This window comes from Lupinus angustifolius, chromosome LG17 (genome assembly GCF_001865875.1).
Source record: "Lupinus angustifolius cultivar Tanjil chromosome LG17, LupAngTanjil_v1.0, whole genome shotgun sequence".
NCBI classification, from domain to species: domain Eukaryota; kingdom Viridiplantae; phylum Streptophyta; class Magnoliopsida; order Fabales; family Fabaceae; genus Lupinus; species Lupinus angustifolius.
Window position 1 is genome coordinate 15,060,369 of NC_032025.1, and position 10,420 is coordinate 15,070,788.

The 10,420-nt window shown below is 34.6% G+C and overlaps 1 protein-coding gene across 1 annotated transcript in view; it reads right to left on the bottom strand.

Moving 5' to 3' along the window:
- LOC109330914 (uncharacterized mitochondrial protein AtMg00810-like) overlaps nucleotides 10,240–10,420 on the bottom strand; it is a 1,439-nt gene continuing 1,258 nt past the window's right edge. The window contains exon 3 of the mRNA XM_019565181.1: nucleotides 10,240–10,413. Coding sequence (XP_019420726.1) covers nucleotides 10,240–10,413 — 174 coding nt within the window. The remainder of the gene's footprint in view (nucleotides 10,414–10,420) is intronic.

The following is a 10,420-nucleotide window of genomic DNA, read 5'->3' on the forward strand; positions in this document are numbered from 1 at the left end:
CGCCTTTGATAGACCTTGTTGAGCCAACACATCCTTAACCCTCCTTTGCCACAATCCGAAATTACCACTTCCATCGAACTTCCCAACCTCGAATTTGACACCTGGGTTAAGAGCCATCTGATACCAATTGTTGGGAACAAGCGAACAATCAAATAGTAAAGAGTATAGAGACAAGAGAATAACATAAGAGATTTGGTAACGAGGTTCGACCAATTGTGCCTACATCTCTGGGAGCATTGGGTTAACATAATATAAATATATATAGCCATCTACCCCAACCCCTTTACATCAGCCCAAACCCATTAACTTGTATTGCTGTTATCTAGAGATATGAGTCATTGAGAAGTTTGAATCAATTGACATGTCAAATGACACTAGTTTTCTTTAATCATTTTTTGTCAACTCTTTTTAAGTTGAAAAACTCCATTGCATATTTGAGAGGAACTACAAAAATTGTAAAACTCCATTTAAAATGAAAACTGCAGCTCGGGAAGAGAATTAAATTTTTTGGAAAACTCCATTTGCATTGCCCAGTTTAAATGAAATTATTAAAAAAAAATATGAAAACTCCTATGGCTGTGATGATTTGTTATAATATGTATATAATCCAAAACTCTACATTGTAGGTGCCGAATTATGTTTGCAATAGAAAAAACAAGAAACTCAACAATCTAATTGTGAGTTTTTAAAAAGTGCATTAGTTTGATAAATAATTTTAAAGGTACACCAAAACTATAATATTTCAATTAAAGTGCACCAACAATAAATTTACCGTTGATTATGACTATGTAAGCCTATGTAATAAAGACTGAGATCATCAGTTTAGTACTTAAGTCAAGTTTTAATATGTAGTATAAAAAAAATTAAGAGTCCATATTTTGTTATTATTATAGTGCCCAATTTTTTTATAATTTGTCATTCTCAACTTATAAGCTTATATTCAACTTAGAAGTTAGAATCGTTAAATTGTCACAATGAATATTCGGTTTGCTACTTGTATTACTTCATGTTATAGCACTCGACATATAAGCTTCTCAACCTCAACTTATAAGCTTCTCAACCTCAACTTATAAGCTTCTCAAAATGGGTAGTTATTGTAAGCTTGACTTGTAAATTCATACTATTTTAATAAACATGAAAATAGAATAACGAGTAAATGAACTGGCGCGAAGTTGTTTTAAGTTAACTAGTGATCATAATAAGTTTAAATTCCAAGAAATGTAGTTAGTTGTATTTAATAAAAAGAGTTTTGTCATCCATATTACTGACTCGAGCAAATTTGTCTTTGGTTAGTAAAGGATATTTGTAATTTTAGAAGAAAAAAATATTAATATAGTAAAAAATATCCAAAATCAATCTTTCAAATATAAACATCATAATAATCCAAATGAAAGTCATAAAATATGACAAAGAAGGCTATATGGCTAGGAAGCAAAAGTGGTATCTTTAATGGATAAAGGCAGAAAATATGATATAGGGTTTTGGTGTACCACTACTAAGGGTTTTCATATTTTGTCATTCAGATCAGATTCCTTATAAAACGGTGTTTGTTGTTGTCTGAGAAAATGTCTGAAAGCAGCATAAACTTGTGATCTCATAATTCTTTCTAAACAGGGACGGATTTAGAATCCAATCTTCACCTCTCCCTCTTGAGTATATCTATTTTAATCATTTAGCCAAATTAGTTGTACATGAGTAATATTCAATAAAAACTATTCTTTAAATTAAATATTTGTTATGAATCTATTTACTCTTTTCATATATTCAGCACATCTAATTTTGTTTTAATTCACCCAAGTTCACATAGGAGTAATTTTAACCAGCTAAGTTACCATTTTGACAAACTTGCTAGCATGGCATAAATACAATTGAAAATGTGCACACAAAAGAAATTGATTCCATTAATTTAAAGAACTAAGTTGTTGCATAGAGAGGTTAGATCATAAACTCAAACATTGTTTATTGAACATAATATTATGTACTATAAGTGTAAAAATTTAAATACAATCAGTACGTTATCCATCATTTATTTGCATTAGTTTTTTCGAAGAGTCAATAGATAATGTAATAACAATATATAAAATTCATATACAGTTAATACATACATTTTTTTTCCTCCTATTTATCTATGAGAAAATGAAAAGCAGTCTTCCAGTATGATGATGAAGGGTATAATGTGCAATAAGGACTGTCACAAATCCCAAAAGTTTCCTGAAAAATATTTAGACAAGATAAAGGATCCGAAAGTTGTTTGGCAAGGAGTGTTTGGCTTCTCTCACCAGAGGATAGGTGGGTCATAGTTACCCTTATAAGAAGAGGACAAAAACCCTGCTATGTCTTCATTGAGTGTTTTGACTTTCAGATCCAAATAGCATAGCCCATATCTCTCTGTTCACTATATGCCCTTGGAAAGGGTTAAGCATTAAACCATGCCTTAGCTTCATCATTCTCCATTCAATGGGGTAGTGACACGTGGCACCCCACTATCATACACCTACTCACTCTATACCTGTCCCTGGCCACTCTATCTACTTATCAATTACTGCCATAATCATGATTCATGATTATTCCTATTTTCTTGCATGGATATACAGAGTGTACGATCTTCTCTTTTACTTGCATGGAAATGTTGAGTAAATGGTTTCCTTTGGTACTTTGGTTTAATAAGATTCATAAAGTTTTATACTTTGATGATAGGGAATACCCGAATGTTTCATGGAGTTTTATACTTTGATGATAGGGAATACCCGAATGTTTCAGAGAGTTTTATAGGTAAGGTGCTACAATGGTTAAAGTGAAGAGTTAATGAATAAAATAAATGATATTGTGGTTCGAGTTTTATCCGTAATGAAATACTAATATACTAAATTTTGTTGATAAAAAAAGAATACCCAGCATTCACAACCGTAGTATCTTGTGTGACTTCAATTATGAACATGCTATTTTTACCATGAATCTCTACAACCAAAAGCCGCATTCGTTTTTGGATAAAGAGAACGGAAAATAATGAAAATGATAAAATGTGGGACTCTTCACTTTTTACCCAAAAAATTTGTAGAAGTTGGTTGTAGGAATTGATTCTAATAAAAATATTGTTGTTGAACTATATGGTCCTACATTTAGACATTGTTTTTTATTCTGCACAACTAATTATTACCACGATCCATAAAACGTTTAATAAGGAGTTTCTATTCAGCATGTCATGATTTTTTTCTTTTCTTTGGCCCAATTCCTGAAAATATCCATGGGTTTTGCAATATCCTATTCTGAACAAAGTTGTATTAGAGTTTACCATAATTTGGTCATGATATTGTGGAGGAAGATTATTAATTGATCACGAGCCATTTTGTCCATTGTCTTTGTTATATGGAGATTGAGAGGCATGTTTTATTCGAGATAATAAACAAGGACAATACAAATTTGATGAAGAACATGTGTGGTCCATTGAGTCACAGTCGGGTAGGGCTCTTGTTAACACTGTCAACTATTGAAGATGTTTTCACTCAATGGTGTAAATAATTAACACCAGAGGGGGATTTTGTTAAGAATTCTAAGTGTGAGCTAAACCTACTTGATAGGTCCACATTGGTTAAGTTTAAGTAAGAAGCCTTCTTAGATCTTAACTTCTTAAGGTTGTATTAGAAAGAGCCTTTACTTTTTATATTCAGTAGTCTTATACTCTTGTTATAAGAGTTAGTTCTTAAGCTTGTCTAAGAATCTACTCATTGTCTATAAATAGAAATGAGTACCTCTTCATTTGTAACTTTTCATAAATAGAAAATAACTAACCAAAAAGTTAGTTACAAATTCAGTTTATTCTCTCTCTCTGATTTAGGGTTTCTCTCTCTTTTCTCTTCAATTGCTTCAATTTCTTACATGGTATCATCACCAATGGCTAACACCATTAACGATCCTCCTCAATAAATTTTATCTCCACCTTTTTCGTCTTCTGTTGCACCACCACTTCGTGCTCAATCATCATCTTTTTCACTTCAAATTCTAAGTGTGAAGCTCACGGAGCCTAACTACCTCACATGAAGCCAATTGTTCTTGCGGTTCTGAAATCCAATCTTGCACTCAGGTTTGTACATTCTACGGATATTCCTCTGCGGTTTTCATCCAATTTAGATCGTGATATGCATCACGTGAATCCTGGCTTCTTAGTGTGGGAAGAGCAAGATTAAGTAGTGTTCTCATGGCTCCTCAACCCGATTTCAGAATCTCTACAACCATATGTTGTTGGATGTGTTCACTCCGGGCAGTTATGGAGTGAATTACATGCTTTTTGCAACTCACACACGAAAGCTAGGTGTAGTCAACTACGTACTCAACTCATGTCTCTATCTCAAGGATCCAAAAATCTTTCTGAATTTTTCTCTAAGGTGAAAACCCTAACCGATTCACTAATTTCAATTGGAACATCAATTATCCTAGAAGAGCAAGTTGAATGTATTCTAGACGGTTTAAATGAAGACTTTCAAAATGTTATTACTTCCATTGAAAGTTAGATTCATCCTCCTTCAATTCATGATTTAGACCAATTTTTACTTACTTTTGAGTCAAGATTAATCAAGAACAAGCACAAATCCGTGTCAGATGCACTCTCAGCCAATATTGTTGCACAATCTCCTCGTCAATCACCTAGTTCTATCTCACTGCTTTCTCCACCTGTTAATGCTCATTCTCCTCACTATTCTGGTCTTCAATCTAGACCCTCAAGCACTTCTCAACCTGATTTTTATCCTAATTCTCGAGGTGGACGTGGTGGACGTGGCTTTCTTTCTAGTAGGGGTTCTAGTCGTCTTGGGGGCTTCTTTTGTGACTACTGTAGGAGACCAACTCATGATGTGTCATGGTGTTATTATGCACCTTATGATAGTCATCATGAAACCTTGAATCCATCTTATTTCTATGGTCAGTACCAATCTCACAACCAGTATGGTCCTCCTGCAATGAACACCTATTCAAGGCCACATGGACCCTCTAGATTTTAATCTGATGGAACAATGGCTAAACCTTATAATCATGCGGTTTCTTTTGGCCAAGGATACTCTATTGCTCATTCTGGTACTTATCATAAGGGACCCTCTGCCAACAACCACCTCACCTAAGATCCATCTCTGCTTCATGAACCTACTGAACATTTTGGACCAGATCAATTCTATATGGGAAATGGTGCTAAGGCTCCTATTACCAGTTGTGGTAACACCTACTTTAATGCCTCTAATTCCTCTATTTCACCGCCTTTACAAAATCTTCTTCTTGTTCCTACAATCACAAAAAATCTCATGAGTATATCTCAATTTGCTAAAGATAACTCATGCTTCTTTGAGTTTCATCCTAAATCTTGTCTTGTTAAATCATAGGATTCTGATGAGGTTCTACTACAATGGTCTCTCACTTCAAAGGGCCTCTATGCATTTCCAAATGTTATTCCCAAGTCATTACATAAATCTACTTCCACTACACCTACTACATCTCAAGCTTATGTTTTAGTTTCTACTTCTAGTCAAACTAAGAGTAGTTCAATTATGTGATGACATTGTAAGCTAGGTCATGCCCATGAGGCAATTGTTCATACTGTTTTGACTCATTATAATATACCTCATCTGAATAAAAATGCCTCAGATTTTTGTTCAACTTGTTGTTGTGCTAAAGCTCATAAAATTCAATTTAATTCATCCAGAAATGTATATGTTGCTCCCTTCAATTTGATGTATGTTGATTTGTGGGGACCATCCCCTATATACTCTGAATCTAGTTTTATGTATTACCTATTTATAGTAGATGCTCACAAAAGGCACACCTAGCTTTACCTACTTAAAAAGAAATCAAATACCTTACATATTTTTCAACATTTTCTCAAAATGGTTAGCACTCAATTTCAGGGTAACATCAAAGTTGTCCAAAGTAATTGGGGTGGTGAGTTTAGGCCTTTCACCAACTACCTTAATTCCTTAGGAATTAATCATAGAGTATCATGTCCATACACTCATCAGCAGTAGGGAATTTTTGAGAGAAAACACAGGCATATTGTTGAAACAAATTTAGCCTTGTTAGCTCATGCAAACTTACCCTTGTCCTTTTGGAAGTATGCCTTTACCACTGCAGTATACCTAATTAATAGGCTCCCTTCTGACCCACTCCAAAACAAGTCTCCACATTATCTTCTTTTCAAAATATATCCGATTACAAATTCCTTAATGTTTTTGGGTGCTCTTGCTATCCCTTACTTAAACCCTATAACAACCACAAACTTCAACTAAGGCATACTGAGTGCATATTTATAAGATATTCAACTACACACAAGGGATATAAGTGTTTCTCAAAAGAGGGTAGACTTTACATTTCTAAGGATGTCATCTTTAATGAGCAAATGTTCCCTTATGTTACAACCTTTGTCTCCTCCAGTTCTAGTAATGAGAGTAGTTATGAGTCATCCAACTTACCATCATTTCATATAGTTCAAAATCAGTCAACATCCTCAACTAACTCCATCATCATACCTAATGATCACAACCACGCAGTTCAAATTAACACACCTTCTACTACTCACGTGTCTAGTCCTAGTCCTGTACCTATTTCCTCTGGTCAAAATGTCACAAATTCTCCTTCTCTTCACAGTGTTACCACTATGGCTCCATTTCACCCTATGGTTACAAGGTCCAAATATGGAATTGATAAATCTATAGTTCCCAGAGAGATTCTTAGGGCATTTATAGCCCACACAAAATCCACAAATGTCAAAAAGAAGCTCTTGGTGACCCTATTTGGCTAAAAGCAATGCAATCTGAGTTTGATGCTCTCATCAAACTAAGAACATGGTCTCTAGTTTCACTGCCCCATCACAAACAAGCTATTGGCTGCAAATGTGTGTTGAGGGTGAAAGAAAATGCTGATGGGACTGTCAATAGGTACAAACCAGGGGATGATTATACTGAAACATTCACACTTGTTAAATCCATCAGTATCAAAATCCTTCTAACTTTAGCTGTTACCTACAAATGGCCTCTAGAACAGCTAGATGTTAATAATGTTTTCCTTAATGGCATTCTAGATGAAGAGGTCTTTATGGTTCAACCTCCTAGTTTTCGTAGTGGAGACAAGAACATTATGTGCAAGCTTCACAAAGCTCCGTATGGCCTAAAGTAGGCACCTAGATAGTGGTTTGAAAGACTAAAAGGCACTATCGTTCAACATGACTTACATATTAGTAAGTGTGACAACTCTCTCTTTATTCAAATCACTCCCACATTCAAGGTCTTTGTTTTGGTTTATTTTGATGACATTATAGTCATTGGTTCCTCTACATCTCAAGTTCACAATATTATTGAGAAACTTAGTAACACCTTTGCTCTCAAAAAGCTAGGTTCTCTTGACTATTTTCTAGGAATAGAGGTTAAACATCAAACTGATGGATCTCTTTTTCTCTCACAATCCAAATACATCAGAGACCTTTTGTATAGGGCCAACATGAGCACTGCTAAATCCACTCCTGCACCTATGAGAACCTCCTGCAAACTGACTAAAACTGGATCAGAACAGTTTGAAGATCCTACTCTATACATGTCTATTGTTGGTGCCCTTCAATATGCAATATTAACTAGACTTGACCTAAAATTCAGTTTTAAAACAGTTTGTCAATTCATGAGCCAACCTATGCATCAACACTGGAGTGCAGTAAAAAGAATCCTAAGATATCTGCAAGGCTCCTCAACTCTAGGTCTGCATGAGAAGCTTGCTGTTTCTTCCATGCCTCTTCATATCATGCCTGTTGTGATGCAGACTAGGCATATGATCCAGATGACAAAAAATCCATCTCAGGAGCTTGTATCTTTGTTGGACCAAACATTGTGACATGGTGGTCAAAGAAATAGTGGACTATTTCCAAGTCAAACACTGAACCTGAGTACAAATGTCTTGCTTTGGCTACTCAAGAGGTTATTTAGATTAGATCCCTATCCTTAGAGTTGCAATATAATTATCAAACTCCCATAATTCTATGTGATAAGCTTAGCACCATTGTCATGGCTCATAATCCTGTCCTACATAGTATAACTAAGCACATTGAACTGAACATGTTCTTTGTAAGAGACAAAATCAAGTTAAAGACTCTTCAAGTCAAGCACATTCCATCTAAGCATCAAACTGCAAATGTATTAACAAAGCCTCTGATGTAAACCAGGGGGAGGGAAAACCTATGATTTTTGGAAGACAAATCATCCGACTAGGAGAACCCCTTGGAGGCCATGTTCTTGCAAAGAATTCACAGCATAATTTGGTTTATATTTGCATTGTTATTAATAAATAAGAATTTAATTCTCATGTAGTTTTAAGATTTATGTTTATTTATCATTTAAGTATTTTAGTATTTAATTTGATGTATTTTGGGATTGAGAAATTATTTTTTTCCTTGTTATTTGGCCAATAGTGACTAAGTGGTGTATCATAAACAAGGTAGCATGAAAATAGGAAGGATGTAAGATCACAAGAGGGCACAACTATAAGTATGAAGTGCAAGGCTTAAAAGATAAATATGAAGATTTTTTCAATTTCCTTGTCAAAATCAGATTGGTTTAATTAATATATGGTTACTCCCCATGATAAGGCAATGCACAAATTAAGGAGATGGTAAGAGGTTGATTGGAATAAGTCAAGGCTCTACTTGACTTTCAATTTCAGAACCAACTTATGGCTATACTTAAGGGATGAAGATAAGATGATCAAGTCCACTAAATAAATTGTAGTGATTTGAATTAAATTTTATATATATTATACTTTTTATTATTATTTTAGGATTTTATATTATTTACTTTATTATTTTTTCATAATAAATTGTAGTGATTTGAATATAATCATATAAACATCTTATAATTTATGTAATAATTATTTGTATATATTGAATGTTAAAAAAAATATATAATAAAAATTTAAAAGGGGTGCCTACTACCTGTACAAGTACCAGTAAATAATGCAGGGCTAGGTATTATAAAACACTATTCGTACCTGCCCAACCGTTGCCATCCCTAAACGGATCCAAGTCCAAAAATAAAGCAATGAGATGAATTTGGGTAGTGCATTACCCAAACCAATCTAAACCCATTGTCATTCGTAGTTTTTAGTCAATTTTGGTGTTAGACTCGCTTGTTGTGGTCCTCTTTGCTCGTTTGCCAATTGTTGCAGATCTCATTAGCTTTTGGGCTCCCAAAATCCTAAGACACATCCTCACTCCTTGTCTCACTATATAAATTTACATTCTCTTTTGTTTTTCATACACGAAGTGTTATTAATGTCATATCGATCAAAATACTAGTATAGTGATACATTGATTCAATCAATGATTCATTAATTAAATCACATACCAATTAACTTATATATATTAGGGAAAAGTTCACAAAACCCCTTTAACTTATGTCTTTTATAAGTAAATAATATAAACTATTTTTTCTTCCTAATTATTACTCCTTAAACTTCAACTATTAGTGAATTTGGTATTTACATATATACAATCTTAAATTACTAAAATAAAAGAACAGAAAAAATACAATGTAGGATAGAGCATTCTATCAATCCATAATGCAGAAATGTGTTTCCTTCCTATTCTATTTCGTTTCCCTTTTCTTCTTCTTTTTTATTTTTTATTGTTACTTTTGAACCATGCTCTAAGATAATGCCAAGTTACTTGCAAAGCACACAATTGTTGAAAACAGAATAATAACAACCCTTAACCAACTAACTCTTAACTAATTATAATGAAAATGACTAAAAAGACCATATCAAAAAATATGCCCATGTAAAGTTTCAAAAGCCTGGGAAAGTTCAAGTATTATTTATGGGACAAGATGGATGCGCTAAGGCTAAGGAAGTTGTGCGCCTAATGTGCCAAGTTTATGTCTCTAGTCCATGCCCGATGCTTCTAATACATGATCACATGCCAAAACAGATGCGCTAGGCTGGTGTGCTTAGGCCATATCTGATGTGCCAAGCTGGTATGTCTAGCCCAAACCTGATGCATCTAGTGCGTGGCCTCAGGCCAGAATTGATGAGTCAACCAGATGTGCGCATGCCATATCTAATACGCCAAGCTAATGTGCTAGTCCAGGTCTGATGAACCACTGGCCACACCTAATGCACCACTAGCCATGCCTAATGCGACAGGGTGATGCATGTGAGCCAAGGCTGATGCATCACTTCCATGGTCAGTCTGGCCAAGTCACGGGTCAGTTCTAGAGACAAGCATCATAGGTCACGATCCAGGCTCCCTCGGTCACGATGCAAGCTTCCTCGGTCACGATCCAAGCTTCCTCGGTCATGAGTCAGAGTACCTCGGTCAAAAGCAAATATCCCTTGATCAATGTTCATGCTAACATGGTTAATGCCACAATCATGACTTACTTGCTTATCTTGGTTTACCTTTAAT